Below are 18,680 nucleotides of genomic sequence, written 5' to 3'. Positions count from 1 at the left end.
CTTACAATAGCTTGTGCACTTACAGAAGGTATAGCTAGCGATGTCGTCTTCTGCAGACCCCAACGAAGACGTTGACGGGTCTTCTCAGCGGAAGTTGGATGAGCACTACAGGCTCATGGTCTCGGATCAGCTGGAGGACCTTCCAGGCAGCGATGACGAGTCCTCAGAGGAGGGGGATGATGAGATGGACAACGATGGTGAGGATGAGAGGGGGCTGCCGACGAGACCACCGACAGTGGCGTTGCCGGGGGTAGCTCGGATACTACTACCGAGGCCAAGAGGAAACGGAAGCAGCGGCGCCCAAACAGGGTCGGCACCACTCGTGACATAATCACCGCGGTGGACGCCAAGACCGGGATTCCTACTGAGCCCAAGCACGTGGCGAAGGGGTACGGCCTCCAACTGGGAGCAATCCTTCGGGACGTCATCGACGTCAACGAGACGAAACTCCGAACCAAGAAGAAGCAGCATCTGCAGGCCCAACTCCTTGCGCGGCTGCACGCACGGTATGAGTTCCCTGTGGAATACAGGAACGAGGATACCAAGGATAACATCGTGAACAGACGAGCCCTCTCTAAGTTCTCCAAGAACCTCAGCGGTTATAAAACCATGCTGAGGGGGATGCTTGGTGACAATGAGACTTGGGAAGAGATCCAGCGCCACTTCCCGCGGATGACGCTGGAGCAGTATAATAAATTCTTGGAAAACGAGGAGCTCGAGTACACCAAAAGACAATCGACCTGGGGGAAGGAGCTGGCGGATAAGAACATCGGTCACCACAATCTCGGTTGCCGTGGCTTCGAAGGCAAGCAGCCGGTATGGGACAAGGAGGACCAGGCCTACATAAATGCTGGCCTCGAGCCCCCTTTTGCCAAGTACAAAGACCCACTCTTCAGGGCATATCTCAGGTCCCGATACCATCGAGAATTGGCTGGGAAACGTGTCACGAAACCTGATGTGGTGGTGGGAGTTGAGTTGGTCGCCGACGCGAAGGTGATGGCACTAGAGAAAGCAGTGGTAAGCAATTTACCAGCTTATTAATTTGATACTGCTCACCAAGTCCATTACATTCTAAAATTGTTCATGTTACTTCGCGATTGACGGAACAAGCAGCCGCCGAATCAGCTGGCTCCTCGTCCCAGGTACGTCGACGGGCAAAGTCCCGTGGGACACGCCTTTTATCGTGGGTCCGAACACCGTGAAGGCGCGGCCGCTTTTGGAGAAGCCCCACCGTGTCCCCGGCGCCGGAGGAGGTCACAAGCTTGCCGACTATGGCTTGGACGTGCCCGCAAGCACTAAGGAGTCGCGGCAGCGCAGAAGGACCGGGAGCACGAGGCTCGCTGAAAAGGTGGCCGACTTGGAAACAACCATGGAGCAACGCGTCGGTGCCGAGGTTCAGCAACGAGTCGTGCCGAGGTTCAGCAACGCGTCGATGCCGAGGTTGCTAGCAAAGTCGATGACGCGGTGGCCACCAGGGTCAATGAAATCATCCCTGATCTTGTGTTGTCGATGAAGAATTACTTCGCCGGCGGCCAAAAGGGACCGATGCCGGTTATCAGCCTAGGCGCCAGCAACTCGGACAACCGGCCTCCAACTAGACACGCTCAATGCACACCCAACTTGGTGACTCCACCCGCCGGCAATGTGGGCACTAGAGAGCATTCGTCGGACCTGGGGGGCCACAGTACTAGCCCCTCAGTCACCTGCACGCCTGGCCTCGGTCCTTCAACGCGAGCCGAGCTCGACGCCCTCACGGTAATTAATTTAGTCTCTCAAGCTCTACAAATTAGTTACTTTGTCGTCGCCCCTCTCTGACCTACACATGTTTTCACAGGAGAACGCGACTCCTTGCACCTTGCTACTGAATGTGGACAACAAGTTGAAGGCTGTAGCGAGCGGCAGTGTCATCCTGCCAACACAGTGGATTTTCCACTGCGTCAGGATGGATGATAGCGTGAGCCGGGTTCGCGTGAACCGGTCGTTACCGGGATGCCAAGACCTCCATCCTCCTTATCAACCCCCGGAAACGGAAACCCCGCTCACTCTCGGGGACCTCAAGAATCACATCCTTCTATGGCCGAAAGCCCTAATTCGGCTGAACACCGCCGCCTCAGGTTCGGAGGCAAGCTATGGCATGGTCACTCCTCAGGATGCGACGGCTGCCCCGAGTCCTCCACCGGCTGGTGGTCCTTTTGGGCCCGATAGCCAGCCCGACAGTCAGCCCGAGAGTCAGCACGGCAACGCGTTGGACATCGATCAAGCTCCAATCGATACGTTCATCGCTGAGATGGAGGGCGACGGGGTTTCTCCTTACAAGGCACTCGCCGATCGTACGCTAAAGAAGAAGTTGTTCCTTTCACAAGAAACTCCCGAGCAGGAAGACCCTACCGCCTTCACCGCTCCACCCCGAGTTGGGCTTACCCCGAGGACACTCCTTGGTGCGACCACGGAGGGTATGAAACAAAACGCCACTCCCAGTTGCAGTAAGAAGAAGGCCAGGAAGCGGAAGAAGTCCGGAGATGTTGCCGCAAGCAAGAAAGTGGTTAATGACAAGTTGCCGACCCCGTGGAGGAAGATGCATCACCTAGGCCAGCCTATGCTGCCGGCACACATTGTCCAAACAGTGACGCCCGATATGAGGAGCTTGCATGATGCTGTTCTAATGAAGGAGGAACTACTTCTTCGAGATAGAAATCCCTCGTACCCGGTTTTGACGGCCAAGGTGCCCAGTGGCTTTGGCTTTATCACCACATACCCTGCGGACTTGATGTTCATTCGATATGAAGACATCTTCAGGCTATTGAACATGCAACAGCTCAACCGAAACTTGGTCCGCCTCCTATCGCTCAGCATGGCGCACGATATCGCCATGGAGAACACAGCGGACATCGCTATCATGGACCCCTTCTACATGACTCCAACTGTCGTCCAGAACGAACAAGCGTTTCTGGCGAAGTACATCAAGGATTTCTTGGTGTTAAACAAGGATAAGAAATGCTTTGCCATACCATATTTCCGCGAGTAAGTATTTGGTTACTAGAGTACCCTCTATTACATTCATTCATGAATTTCCTTCATAGTTGATCGAGTATGATGGTTTATTTCCATTTTGCGCAGATTCAAGTACTGCACCCTCCTCCTCTTTCACCCGTATCATTCACATGTCAGTTACCTCGACTCCGGGCTTGATCCGGACAAGGACTTCACCGACCTTAAGTCTACACTTGATAAAGCCCTCAGCGGCTTCATAGCCGAGGTTGGCATCGACAAAATCAGGCATGAGAAGAAAGTGAAAGGTTGTTATGTGTGCAACCACATAACCAAGTTCCCCTGCCTCAAGCAATCGGCGCATGACAATGGGATGGAGGCCTGGTTTGCCATCCTACAGATGAGGTCGATTGTAAGGTCTCAGAACGATCTCTTGTTGCCATCCAGTCTTCAGCGGATGTTCGTGAACATGGCAGACACCACCGATGAAAACGTGAGAGCCGAGTTCCGTGCCATCCAGCGGACCATTTGCACAATACTCTGGAGGGATGTCTGCGATAATGGTGGCTTGTTCCACTATGGTCCCGCACTTTCTAAGGCCGAGATAGAAGGCCGATTAGAAGATGGATATGACGACAGAACATTCAACACGCTTGAGGGCATCCGTCCCTTCCCGCCGAAGCCGACTTGACTCAAACACTTTTGTCCTTTGCAAATGTTAGTCATAAAATTACTTAAGTAATTTTCATGCTTTTTCTTTGCACTACTCTATGTTATATCTCTCTCTACTAATGTACTAACAACTTTCATTTCTTTTTTATGTGTTTGCATAGATGACGTACTATGTCGTCTACCACGGCAGGGTTCCTGGAGTCTACGAGGACTGGGAAGACTGTAGGAGGCAGGTCCACCGTTTCAGCGGCAACAGCTACAAGGGGTACACCACTTTGGAGGAGGCGGAAACTCGATACGCCAACTTTCGAGCGGGACAGAGGAGGGAGATGTGGAGGACCCCTTTCATCGTGATGATGCTTGTCGCCACCGTCTCTCTTGTTTATTATGTCATTGTTGTTTAGCTAGGCCATCGACACTGGACTTATATGTATTTGTGTAACATGTGCTACTTCGAGTCGTGATGGTTGAACCATATGGTCGACACTTGTGTTATTGATGCATGCATGTTATCGACATTTCGGGACTTTCTAATGATGTGTATTGCCAATGATGTGTATCTTGCTAATGATGTATATCTTGCTGTCATTCTTATACTTGCCTGTATATTCTGTGTATATGCTATGAATTCTGGTGTACATATTGTCTAATTCGAGTTTTATTTTTTGCTCATGTTCATATTACTGCTGGCGAAATGGGAAGGCGCCGGCGGTAACGACCTGATGGTCCTATTAATATTACCGCAGGCGAAATGGGAAGCGCCGGCGGTAAGGACCTGATGCTCCTGTTAGTATTATCGCTGGCGAAATGGGGAGCGCCGGCGGTAACATCCAAGCCCCGGCGAGATGGGAAGGCGCCGGCGGAAACGCTTACCCCTGGCGAATTGGGCAAAACGCCGGCGGTAACGGCGACTTACCACCGGCGAATTGGAAGGCGCCGGCAATAAGGCATTACCACCGGCGAGGTGATCGCCGGCGAATGCGAAGGCGCCGGCGGTAAGCCATTACAGGACGCCGGCGGTAAGCCTTTCCCTAGTAGTGATACATGATCAAAGATTGGAGTCACACATATAGCTCGGGTCCATTTTTTATTTAACCCTAGTACATCGCTACAACAAGAGTACTCCTCTCAACGTCGACCTGGTGTTGAGCCCCTCCTGGTGGTCATCTGAAGATACGGAACAACAACCGGATCATAGCTGATATGAGATCCCTGCATAACCGCCCATCTTCCCATATAAATGGTGTCCAACACATACATGTAACGGTGGACATGCTTGTCCTCCTCTCTGATACGCTTCTGTACAACCTCCTTGGGGGCCGGCTCCCTCCGCACCGATCGTGGCCCACGCGACCGCCACCAAAGAAGATCCAGGTCGATGACGGGACCCAGATTCCTCACCAATCTATGCACCCCGGAAGGTAACACCTCCCAGTGCCAGCCTAGTGGAGCCCAGCCCTGGACATCGCCAGTCATCTGCTCCGTGATGGTGCCACGTTCCAGTCCATCTCGACGCGGGTGTGGTATCAGCATCGTAACTATGAAAACTATGACATAAATAAAACTAACATATATATTCAAAATAAATAACATATATATTCCAAATAAACTTGTTGGATATATGCCCAAGAGGCAATAATAAAGTGGTTATTATTATATCGTTATGTTTATGATAAATGTTTGCATTCCATGCTATAATTGTATTAACCGGAAACATTAATACTTGGGTGTTATGTAAACATAAAGAGTCCCTAGTAAGCCTCATGTTGAACTATCTTGTTGATTAATAGATGATCATGGTTTCCTGATCATGAACATTGGATGTTGTTAATAACAAGGTTATGTCATTAGGAGAATGACATAATGGACACACACCCATAATAAGCGTAGCATAAGATCAAGTCATTTAGTTCGTCTTGCTATAAGCTTTCGATACATAGTAACCTAATCCTTCAACCATGAGATCATGTAAATCACTTACACCGGATGGGTTCTTTGATTACATCAAATTCCACTGCGTAAATGGGTGGTTATAAAGATGGGATTAAGTATTCATAAAGTATGAGTTGAGGCATATGGATCAAGAGTGGGATTTGTACATCCTAATGATGGATAGATATACTCTGGGACCTCTTAGTGGAATGTCATCTAATTAGCTTGCAATCATGTGACAAGGTCAGAAGAGATGACATACCATAGTATGAGTAAAGAGTACTTGTCGGTAACGAGGTTGAACTAGGTATGGAGATACCAATGATCAAACCTCGGACAAGTAAAGTATCGCGCGACAAAGGGAATCGATATCATATGTTAATGGTTCAATCGATCACTAAGTTATCGCTGAACATGTGGGAGCCATTATGGATCTCCAGGTCCCGCTATTGGTTATTGATTAGAGAGGAGTCTCGATCATGTCCGCATAGTTCACGAACCGTAGGGTGACGCACTTAAGGTTCGATGTTGTATAGTAGATATGGAATATGAAATGGAGACCGAGTGTTTTTGGAGTCTCGGATGGGATCCAGGACAACACGAGGAGGTCCGAAAAGGTCCGTAGAATAAGATTTATACAAGGGAAGTTGATTTCTGGGTTTCGGAAAAGTTCGGGATTTTTCGGGTGGAAGGCTGAGAAGGTTCTAGAAGGTTCTGGGGGTCCACCAGTGAGCCCACGACCCCAGGAGGGCCAACGTGAGCCGATGGGATGCAGCCCAGCCCTAATGGGCCAGGTGCACCTGCCCCTCAAGGCCCAGGCCGGCCAACCCTAGGGTTTGGGGAAACCCTAAAGGGGGAAGGCTTGGGGGGAAGGAAAGTCTCCCTCTGGCCTTGCGCCGGCCCTAGATGGGTTTGGGCGTGCGAGGGCCATCCCAACCGACCATACCCCCTATATAAAGAGGGGAGGGGGAAGGGGCGCAGCCCTCCCTCATCCCTCAACCCTAGCCGCCCCTCTCTCCTCCACCATAATTCTGCACCGGCTTGGCGAAGCCCTGCATCATATTCTCCTCCACCACCACCACCACCCCTTCGTGCTGCTGGGATTCCGAGGAGATCTACCACACCTGCGCTGCCCGCTAGAACGGGGAGAGAAAAGACTTCATTGAAACCGTATGTGCGACCGAGTACGGAAGTGCTGCCGGATTGCAGCACCGGAACGATCGTCTACATCAACCACGAGATATGATCACGTTTAGGCTTTGGATCTTCGAGGGTTAGTCTCTCTTCTTTCTCGTTGCTTCGATCTTCATAGATTAGATCGATCTTGGCTTTTCCTAGATTGGATCTTGGTTTTGTTCTTATTCACGGTAGAATTTTTTTGTTTTCTATGCAATGAACCCATCAAAACTATCATATGTATTCCAAACAAACTAACATATATATTCAAAATAACTAACTAACATATATATATATATATATATATTCCAAATAACCTAACATACATATATTCCAAATAACCCTAACATATATATATTCCAAATAACTAACTATAAAATTATAACATATATATTCCAAATAACCCTAACATTTATACATTCCAAATAAACTAATTAATCTATACAACATATATGTATTCCTAAAATTTATATAACCCTAATCCTAAAATTTATATATTCCTAACCTAATTTTTATATAACCCTAAACCTAAAATTTATATAACCTAACCCTAACCCTAACCCTAAATTAAGGTATATTTGCAACATCGAAACAAAAATATGAAAAAAATTTAAAGAAAAAAATTGCACCTCACCTTGCCACCGGGCCGGTGGAGAGGAGCGCGACGGCGGACGACGGTGGCGGGCGCGACTGAGACATCGAGGTGGAGGTGCGGCCGGGCGCGGTGGCCAAGCGGTTGCGGTCGAGGCGGAGGTGCGGCCGGGCGCAGCGCGGACGGCGGTAGTGGCGCGGACGGCAGCGTCGCTCAAAACTCGGGCAGCATGCCGGCGTCAATTCTCTCCTCGCGCGAGTCCTTAGCGGTTCCGGGGAATGGTGATCTCGGGAAGACGAGGAGGGCGCGCTGCTATTTAAGGCATGAGAGAATTGCCACTATACCATTAGTCAAAACCGGGTGTTCCAAAATACCACAAAAAAAACCAGCTTTGCCAAGATGCCATCGCCGCTTATGTTTTCGATGCCAGGATACCACTGCCGTTAGTTTGCACAGCTTTCACGTTAGTAAATCTGAGTTGGGCTTGCCAGTTTATTTAAAAGGACAAAACTGCCCTCATCTAGACCTAGCCAAAAGATCTGGAGAGACCGGCATCTCCAACCAAATTCCCCACAGCGCACGCACACGACGAACCATGGCGGCGCGCCCGGCCGCCGCATCCCAGCGCCGGCGCAGGCTGCTGCTCTCTCCCCTCTAAATCCTTGCTCCGCCGCGTGCCGCACCTCTCAGCTGTCCTGCTCGACCTCCACTCACGTCGCCCCACTGCTGCCCTGCTCCTCCCAAGGCCCGACGAGGGACCGGACGAGGAGACCGGCACGGCAACGCCTGGAGAGGCGCCCTCTGCCACGTCTAGCCCGAGCTTCTATTCTCCTCGACGCTGCACTGTTGTGGCCTGTGGGGTATGCTTCTTCACACGTTTACCATTAGTAGTAGTGTATTTCTTCCTGTACAGCCAATTTAGCATTTGTTTGCTGGCGTTTGTGTATTTCAGCGTTGATCGATGGACACCTTTCGAGTAGAAATAGATGTACAGTCGTACTTGACGTTTGTAGATGGCAAAAGAGTGTATCGGAGAGGAAAAACATGGGATTTTGGGGGTCGATTCAACCTTTCTTACCGGGAAATACACGGGACAGTTGGCTGCAGCTATTGGTGTTGATGGACATAGTTGGATGTTTCCTGTGGCAATTGGGATCTTCGAGAAAGAAAATACTGAAAACTGGGTGTGGTTCATGCAACAACTTAAACTATGTATTGGTGATCGAAAAGGGCTCGCAATCCATACAGACGCATGCAAAGGACTGGAAAATGCCATCAATGCAGTGTACCCAAACTGTGAGCATAGAGAATGCATGATGCATCTCATGCTTAACTTTAAGAAGAAGTTCAAAGGTGACATACTCGATAACATGTGGCCAGCTGCATGGACATATGAAGTTGAGAAGCATGAGTCCTTCATTGCGGCGATTGAAGCTGCCAGCCCTGAAGCAATAGCCTACTTAAGGCAGCATCATGATCGTGTGTGGACTAGAAGCAAGTTTTCACCAATAGCGAAAGTCGAGTATGTTAGTAATAACTTAGCAGAAGTGTTCAATAATTGGATCAGAGAGAAGAAACAACTTGCAATTGTGGAGCTTCTAGACACATACAGGGAAATGGTGATGCTAATGAGAGGAAAAAGAAGAGAGCTTGCGGATAAGCTGCAAGGTACCATACTGCCTAGTGTGATAAAGGAATTGAATCAAAAAAGCAAGGGTTTGCGTTATGGTGAAGTAAGGGCAACACCAACCATAGCCGAGATATCGGGAAATGGTTGGAGGCACACGGTTGACTTGGGAAAAAGAGAATGCTCTTGTAGGCGCTGGCAGATTGGTGGTAAGCCTTGCACACATGCTCTCCATTTCATATTCTCCAAAGGAGAGAAAGTAGATCAGTATGTCGATGATTGCTTCTCGGTGGCGAAGTTCCAAACTGCATATGAGCCAATTCTCATGCCAATTAGGGGCCAATCCCAATGGCCTAAGGTGCAACCAGACTTTGAAATGATTCCTCCCAAGCTCTCAAGGAGTGCAGGACGTCCAAGAACTAGGAGATACAAGAACAGTTGGGTGGGTGGAACTGGTAGGAAACATGTATGCAAAAGATGTGGAGCAACTGGCCATCTTAAGAAAACATGCAAAGAACCAGAAAAAGATAGCGATGTGATGTCTACGTTCCCCCTCCTTTCCTGTAGACAGTGTTGGGCCTCCAAGAGCAGAGGTTTGTAGAACAGCAGCAAGTTTTCCCTTAAGTGGATACCCAAGGTTTATCGAACTCAGGGAGGAAGAGGTCAAAGATATCCCTCTCATGCAACCCTGCAACCACAAAGCAAGAAGTCTCTTGTGTCCCCAACACACCAAATAGGTGCACTAGTTCGGCGAAGAGATAGTGAAATACAGGTGGTATGAATATATATGAGCAGTAGCAACGGTGCCAGAAAATAGCTTGATGGTGTGTAGTTGATGGTGGTGGTATTGCAGCAGTAGTAACACAGTAAAATAGTAAACAAGCAGTAGTAACTCAGCAGTATTTAGGAACAAGGCCTAGGGATTACACTTTCACTAGTGGACACTCTCAACATTGATCACATAACAGAATAGATAAATGCATACTCTACACTTTTGTTGGATGATGAACACATTGCGTAGGATTACACGAACCCTCAATGCCGGAGTTAACAAGCTCCACAATACTGTTCATGTTTTAGTAACCTTATAGTGTAAGATAGATCAAAAGACTAAACCAAGTACTAACATAGCATGCACACTGTCACCTTCATGCATATGTAGGAGGAATAGATCACATCAATATTATCATAGCAATAGTTAACTCCATAATCTACAAGAGATCATGATCATAGCACAAACCAAGTACTAACACGGTGCACACACTGTCACCTTTACACACGTGCAGGAGGAATAGAACTACTTTAATAACTTTGCTAGAGTAGCACATAGATAGTAGTGATACAAAACTCATATGAATCTCAATCATGTAAAGCAGCTCATGAGATTATTGTATTGAGGTACATGGAAGAGAGATGAACCACATAGCTACCGGGTACAGCCCCGAGCCTCGATGGAGAACTACTCCCTCCTCATGGGAGCAAAGAATGCGGCGATGAAGATGGCGGTGGAGATGGCGGCGGTGTCGATGGAGAAGCCTTAGGGGCACTTCCCCGTTCGGCGGCGTGCCGGGAACAGAGACTCCTGTCCCCGTATCTTGGCTTCGCGATGGCGGCGGCTCCGGGAAGGTTTTCGTGGGTTTCGTCAATCGTGATAGGGTTTTCGATCCGGGGGCTTTTTATAGGCGGAGAGGCGGCGCAGAAGGTCGAAGGGGGGCCCACACCCTAGGGCGCGCCCCCCTAGGCCGCGCCGGGGTGTGGTGTGGTGGCCACTGCCACCCTTCTCTGGCGGTTCTCGTGTGTTCGGATGCTTCCGGTAAAATAGGAACACAGGCGTTGATTTCGTCCGATTCGAGAATATTTCGTTACTAGGATTTCGAAACCAAAAACAGCAGAAAACAGAACTGGCACTTCGGCATCTTGTTAATAGGTTAGTTCCGAGAAAATGCACGAATATGACATAAAGTGTGCATAAAACATGTAGATAACATCAATAATGTGGCATGGAACACAAGAAATTATCGATACGTTGGAGACGTATCATCGGCATCCCCAAGCTTAGTTACGCTCGTCCGAGCGGTAAAACGATAACAAAGATAATTTCTGGAGTGACATGCCATCATAACCTTGATCATACTATTTGTAAAGCATATGAGCTGAGATCAAATCATTCAAAGCAAGTATCTATATTGACATAAGAGATGATAATGCAAGAGTTAGACAAGCTAAAAGTTTTCATGAACTATTGCTTTAAAGACATGCAACCGTACAAAGTTCATTAAAGATGTATTAAGTATTCAGCATAGAAGTTCTATCCTTCATTCCAAGCATCAAGTAAATTTTCACAACATAAGAAGGATTCAATCAAGTAAACATAAACATGAACATCATGAATCAAGCTGTTTGAAGTCTACTCAACCGGTGAGCGCAAGCATTTGGTATTAGCACCAGGATGTTATGGCATAAAGAACGTTAATGGGGGTTTGGAAGGCCAAATGGAAGAAAGGCTTGCAAAGCTGTAAATGACCATTAGACAAGAGGAAACCTTATGATCGAAGCTATGCAAGGAGTAGTGATTGCCATGCAACGGATGCACATAGAGCTATATGTGTATGAAAGCTCTCCAATGGAACTAGTGGGGGTGCATCCAACTTGGTTGCTCACGAAGACCTAGAGCACTTTTGAGGAGGCTCATCATTGGAATATACAACCCAAGTTCTATAGTGTAAATTCCCCACATAGTTATACTAGTAAAACATGAAAACTCTCTCATATGAATGTAGGTGCTGAACATGAGCACAAATGATGACTATGAATAATGCTTTGGTGCTAAAACATGAGCACAAGTGTGGATAAAAGATAGTAATGTCGCCCCCTTTTTCTTTATTCTCTTTTTTTCTTTTTTTTTCTTTTTTTCTTTCTTCTCTTTTTCTTTTCTTTTTGATGGCCTCCACGGCTCTTTCCATTTTTAGGGCAACATCCTAATATGACAACACACTTTTTGGTACAAATAACTCATAATGAATGAAACATGATGTATGAAATCGTATGCCTCTGCCAGTGTAGCAGATGTGCAATGATCTAGCGTAACATGGGTAAACCACACATCACCAGATATGATCATGCAAAGCAATATATAAATAATAAATGACAACATGGCATGTAATGTAAAAATGGATGTTGCATGGCAATATATCTCGGAACAGCTATGGAAATCTTTGTGGTAGGTAGGTATGGTGGTTGTTTTGAGGAGATGTATGGGCTTATGTGTAGGAGAACAAGAGAAAGTTCTCCCACGGGTTTGGATGTACCGTGAAGTATGCACAATTCTCAATGTGAGCAAAAGGCAATGCACAAGCATCAAGAGGCTAGCAAATTTGGATGGTGGAAGTGCCAAAAACCGTAGCTTAACATTAGTCAAAAAGAACTCACAAGCTTATTGCAAACAACTAGCAGGTTCATCATTAAGAGCATGATTAAAATTTACTCCAAGGAGGGCCGTTCACGGTGGCACAAGTACCCCGCTAGCTCCCTCGACCTTCAAAGACAACTTAGTTATTACGATGAACTCTCAGACATGGAAAGCTATCAAGTCCAACTACGCCTTCAACTATTTAAATAGAGTTTGTAGTACGGCACAAGCTTAAAGACAACAATCCACTACTAATTTTAACTCATTTATCCAGCAAGCCTTACCATCTAAATATCTCAAAACATTTGCAAAGAATCAAGTTATCAAAGCTCAATGTTCTACAAGTATTTTATTATACACTACCACATGCAACATTTCCCGTTTCCAACCATACAACAATTTAACGAAGAAGAAACTTTGCCATGAATATTATGAGTAAAGCCTAAGGACATACTTGTCCATATGCTACAGCGGAGCGTGTCTCTCTCCCACACAATGAATGCTAGGATCCATTTTATTCAAACAAAACAAAAAACAAAAACAAACCGACGCTCCAAGAAAAAGCACATAAGATGTGATGGAATAAAAATATAGTTTCAGGGGAGGAACCTGATAATGTTGTCGATGAAGAAGGGGATGCCTTGGGCATCCCCAAGCTTAGACGCTTGAGTCTTCTTGATATATGCAGGGGTGAACCACCGGGGCATCCCCAAGCTTAGAGCTTTCACTCTCCTTGATCATGGTATATCATCCTCCTCTCTTGACCCTTGAAAACTTCCTTCACACCAAACTCGAAACAAACTCATTAGAGGGTTAGTGCATAATCAAAAACTCACATGTTCAGAGGTGACACAATCATTCTTAATACTTCTGGACATTGCATAATGCTACTGGACATTAGTGGATCAAAGAAATTCATCCAACATAGCAAAAGAGGCAATGCGAAATAAAAGGCAGAATCTGTCAAAACAGAACAGTTCGTATTGACGAATTTTAAAATGGCACCAGACTTGCTCAAATGAAAATGCTCAAATTGAATGAAAGTTGCGTACATATCTGAGGATCATGCACGTAAATTGGCTTAATTTTCTGAGCTACCTACAGGGAGGTAGACCCAGATTCGTGACAGCAAAGAAATCTGGAACTGCGCAGTAATCCAAATCTAGTACTTACTTTACTATCAAAGACTTTACTTGGCACAACAAAACACAAAACTAAGATAAGGAGAGGTTGCTACAGTAGTAAACAACTTCCAAGACACAAATATAAAACAAAATACTGTAGCAAAATAACACATGGGTTATCTCCCAAGAAGTTCTTTCTTTATAGCCATTAAGATGGGCTCAGCAGTTTTAATGATGCTCTCATAAGAAATAGTATTTGAAGCAAAAGAGAGCATCAAGAGGCAAATTCAAAACATATTTAAGTCTAACATGCTTCCTATGCAAAGGAATCTTGTAAATAAACAAGTTCATGAAGAGCAAAGTAACAAGCATAGGAAGATAAAACAAGTGTAGCTTCAAAAATTTCAGCACATAGAGAGGTGTTTTAGTAACATGAAAATTTCTACAACCATATTTTCCTCTCTCATAATAACTTTCAGTAGCAACATTAGCAAACTCAACAATATAACTATCACATAAAGCATTCTTATCATGAGTCTCATGCATAAAATTATTACTCTCCACATAGGCATAGTTATTCTTATTAATTGTAGTAGGAGCAAATTCAACAAAGTAGCTATCATTATTATTCTCATCAAGTGTAGGAGGCATAGTATTATCATCATAAAAATTACTCTCCATAGTAGGCGGCACTAAAATACCAATATCATTATAATCATCATAAATAGGAGGCAAAGTATCATCAAAGAAAATTTTCTCCTCAATGCTTGGGGGACTAAAAATATCATGCTCATCAAAGCCAGCTTCCCCAAGCTTAGAATTTTCCATATCATTAGCAACAATGGTGTTCAAAGTATTCATGCTAACATGTTCCATGGGTTTTTTAATTTTCGCATTAAACCATTCATGTCTTGACTCAGGAAATAGAATAAAAAGCTCACAGATGTTTTCCATTATGCCTTACTAGTGTAAACAAGAAACAAAAAGATGCAATTGCAGGATCTAAAGGAAATAGCTTCGAGCACAAACACAATGGCGCCAGAAAAGTACTTTACCTGGAACCGGAGTATGAGTGCCTTTTACCTTTCCTCACCGGCAACGGCGCCAAAAGTGCTTGATGCCTACGTTCCCCTCCTTTCCCGTAGATGTTGTTGGGCCTCCAAGAGCAGAGGTTTGTAGAACAGCAGCAAGTTTTCCCTTAAGTGGATACCCAAGGTTTATCGAACTCAGGGAGGAAGAGGTCAAAGATATCCCTCTCATGCAACCCTGCAACCACAAAGCAAGAAGTCTCTTGTGTCCCCAACACACCAAATAGGTGCACTAGTTCGGCGAAGAGATAGTGAAATACAGGTGGTATGAATATATATGAGCAGTAGCAACGGTGCCAGAAAATAGCTTGATGGTGTGTAGTTGATGGTGGTGGTATTGCAGCAGTAGTAACACAGTAAAATAGTAAACAAGCAGTAGTAACTCAGCAGTATTTAGGAACAAGGCCTAGGGATTACACTTTCACTAGTGGACACTCTCAATATTGATCACATAACAGAATAGATAAATGCATACTCTACACTTTTGTTGGATGATGAACACATTGCGTAGGATTACACGAACCCTCAATGCCGGAGTTAACAAGCTCCACAATACTGTTCATGTTTTAGTAACCTTATAGTGTAAGATAGATCAAAAGACTAAACCAAGTACTAACATAGCATGCACACTGTCACCTTCATGCATATGTAGGAGGAATAGATCACATCAATATTATCATAGCAATAGTTAACTCCATAATCTACAAGAGATCATGATCATAGCACAAACCAAGTACTAACACGGTGCACACACTGTCACCTTTACACACGTGCAGGAGGAATAGAACTACTTTAATAACTTTGCTAGAGTAGCACATAGATAGTAGTGATACAAAACTCATATGAATCTCAATCATGTAAAGCAGCTCATGAGATTATTGTATTGAGGTACATGGAAGAGAGATGAACCACATAGCTACCGGGTACAGCCCCGAGCCTCGATGGAGAACTACTCCCTCCTCATGGGAGCAGCAGCGGCGATGAAGATGGCGGTGGAGATGGCAGCGGTGTCGATGGAGAAGCCTTCTGGGGGCACTTCCCCGTTCCGGCAGCGTGCCGGAACAGAGACTCCTGTCCCCCAGATCTTGGCTTCGCGATGGCGGCGGCTCTGGAAGGTTTTCGTGGGTTTCGTCAATCGTGATAGGGTTTTACGATCCAGGGGCTTTTTATAGGCGGAGAGGCGGCGCAGAAGGTCGAAGGGGGCCCACACCCTAGGGGCGCCCCCTAGGCCGCGCCGGGGTGTGGTGTGGTGGCCCTGCCACCCTTCTCTGGCGGTTCTCGTGTGTTCTGGATGCTTCCGGGTAAAATAGGAACCTGGGCGTTGATTTCGTCCGATTCCGAGAATATTTCGTTACTAGGATTTCTGAAACCAAAAACAGCAGAAAACAGGAACTGGCACTTCGGCATCTTGTTAATAGGTTAGTTCCAGAAAATGCACGAATATGACATAAAGTGTGCATAAAACATGTAGATAACATCAATAATGTGGCATGGAACACAAGAAATTATCGATACGTTGGAGACGTATCACGATGCCGATCAAGATGCAACTCCTCTTCCAAAACGGTAATTATGCATACATAGCCTGTTATTTAGAACATCTCTTGCATGCTGATATGTAGTTTTCATGTAGGCAAAAGTCAAACAAACCTCCAGGAACCACTACTTCTACTCCTCCGTGCACGCCAACTAAGCAATCTTCTCAACCTGTTATTGCAACTTCAAGCCCGATGACAAGGTTGAGGGCAGCAGCCATTGCGATTGCTTCTTCACCTCCTAGTGCATCTACGAGGAGCAAAAGTACTACTAATAGCCCATTCAAACAAGTTTAGTTAATTTACCTGTATGTTGAACTACTAGTGTGTCCTTTTGGTGATGTATGGGGCAAGTGATCCTTTTGGTGATGTATGGAGCATGTGATCCTTTTGGTGATGTGTGGGGCGTCTGATCCCTTTGGTGATGTGCTGGGCTTGTAATTATGATATATACTCTATGTCCTGCTGAAATGCTCGTGAAATTATATGAAAATGATGTCAAAGTGTTGGCTGAAATGATGTTATTGATATGTTGATGCTGATATGCTCCTACTGAATGTTGTTGTATTGTTGTTCAAAATGGTGCTGAAGTGTTGTTGTCATTATTGTTGAAATGTGTAAAGAGGTAAGGGCATGTAGGTCTTTTTTTGTGGCTATTAGTCCCAGTTAGTGCTTAGTGGTATTTTGGAATGAAAAGCTAGACCGTGGTGGCATTTTGGCAAAGCTGGTTTTTTTAGTGGTATTTTGGAACACTTGGTTTTGACTAGTGGTATAGTGGCAATTCTCTCTTAAGGCATGATACATTTAGCACCGGTTCGTGGTTGGAACCGGTGCTAAAGGGTGTTTTTGGCTGCCCTTTGGGTGGCGCCAAGGGCACCCTTTAGCACCAGTTCCAGCCACGAACTGGTGCTAAAGGTTAAATTTTCAAATAATTTTTGAACTTTCAATGTTTCCCGCCTTTTTAAACTATAAATTCTAACTATAACTAATAAATAATTCTAAATTATAACTAATAAAATACTATAAATTATAACTATAACAAATAATAAAAGCTATACCTAAAACCCAATAAAATTATAACTATAACTAATAAATAACTATAAATTATAACTATAACTACTAAATAATTCTAAATTATAACTAATAAAATACTATAAATTATAACTATAACAAAGAATAAAAACTATACCTAAAAACAAATAAAATTATAACTATAACTAATAAATAACTATAAATTATAACTATAAATAAGGTTGGGAAGTCTCCTGTGGTGGAGCTTCTCGAAGATGTAGTTGGTGCACACGTCCTAGGACATCTTCGGAAGCTCCGCCTCGGAAAATTTTCCCCGCAAGGCCCTGAAAGCCTCCATGTCCTCTAATAGTAGTGGTGAAAGGGTTGGGAAATCTTCCCTAGCGGAGCTTCTCGAAGATGTCGTTGGTGCACATGCCCTAGGAGATCTTCGGAAGCTCCGCCTCGGAAAGTTTTCCCCGCAAGGCCCTGGAAGCCTCCATTTCCTCTAACAGTATTGGTGAAAGGGTTGGGAAATCGCCTGTGGCAGAGCTTCTCAAATATGTCATTGCTGCACACCCCCTAGGACATCTTCGGAAGTTCTACCTCGGAAAAATTGCCCCGCAAGGCCCTGGAAGCCTCCATCTCCTCTAATAGTATTGGTGAAAGGGTCGGAAAATTTCCCATGGCGGAGCTTCTCGAAGATGTCGTTGGTGCACACGCCATAGGACATCTTCGGAAGCTCCGCCTCCAAAATTTCCCCGCAAGGCCCTGGAAGCCTCCATCTTCGAGGTTTCATGGCATTTAGGTCAAATGACCAATGTCATTGATAGAATCGCATCATAGTTTGTGATAATGTCCCCATATTGTGCACACATGTGCACCTTGGGATGTCTTACGATGTTGCAAGATGAAGTTTTCCTTTTCATCGTACGAAAAAGCCATTTTCCATTTTCGAGGTGCCGAAAATGAGGTGTTTTGTGAAGCAACCACCAAATTAAAGTATCACATTGGTACCAACACATTTTTCAAAAATACTAGACCACCTAAGATGGATAATTTCTCAACCGATGTATCTGGAACCTTTCCGTCTACCCCTCATGAAAAAGAAAAATTCCTGCCGAATCGGTAGGAGGCCGACCAGATTTGAACTAAAGGTACAGGATATAATGCTCCAGATTTTTTGCAAATTTTTTTTTTGGGTTCACAACATGCTATTTCATCAGAGATCCAGTGCAATTTTAGTGAAACTCCGCCCCAGGCAAAGGATCTTCATGCCCGCCATTTTGAATATAGTTTGAAATGAGCATAACAAATTCAAAAACGATCCAAACAATGTGAAACCTTCGCATGGTGTCATATTATGTGTCATAGTTGCAAGGAAATAGATTAAACTTGGAGAATTGCAGATATCACAAAAAATCCTTCACAATATGAGCTATCATGTTCGAGATTTCATGGCATTTAGGTTAAATGACCAATGTTATTGCTAGAATTGCATCATAGTTTGTCATAATGTGCCCTTATTT

At 45.2% G+C, this 18,680-nt stretch overlaps 1 protein-coding gene across 1 annotated transcript; it reads left to right on the top strand.

Moving 5' to 3' along the window:
- Nucleotides 1–7,775: 7,775 nt before the first annotated feature.
- On the top strand, nucleotides 7,776–16,659 carry LOC127296910 (uncharacterized). Its single transcript, XM_071819439.1, has 4 exons — nucleotides 7,776–8,220; nucleotides 8,313–9,523; nucleotides 16,144–16,174; nucleotides 16,242–16,659. The coding sequence occupies exons 2-4, from the start codon at nucleotides 8,374–8,376 to the stop codon at nucleotides 16,438–16,440; spliced, it is 1,380 nt and encodes a 459-aa protein (XP_071675540.1). The 5' UTR covers nucleotides 7,776–8,220; nucleotides 8,313–8,373; the 3' UTR covers nucleotides 16,441–16,659.
- The last annotated feature ends 2,021 nt before the right edge of the window (nucleotides 16,660–18,680 follow it).

This window comes from Lolium perenne, chromosome 4 (assembly GCF_019359855.2).
Source record: "Lolium perenne isolate Kyuss_39 chromosome 4, Kyuss_2.0, whole genome shotgun sequence".
Classification (NCBI taxonomy): Eukaryota; Viridiplantae; Streptophyta; class Magnoliopsida; order Poales; family Poaceae; genus Lolium; species Lolium perenne.
This window is presented reverse-complemented; position numbering and strand designations above follow the sequence as displayed.

What these genes read in the sequence shown, in the direction of transcription:
- LOC127296910 (XM_071819439.1), top strand. Translation starts at nt 8,374, where the DNA reads ATGGCAAAAGAGTGTATCGGAGAGGAAAAACATGGGATTTTGGGGGTC. An exon ending in ACCAGAAAAAGATAGCGATG is followed by an intron (nt 9,524 to 16,143) that starts TGATGTCTACGT and finishes CGTATCACGATG; the next exon opens with CCGATCAAGATGCAACTCCT. An exon ending in GCAACTCCTCTTCCAAAACG is followed by an intron (nt 16,175 to 16,241) that starts GTAATTATGCAT and finishes GTTTTCATGTAG; the next exon opens with GCAAAAGTCAAACAAACCTC.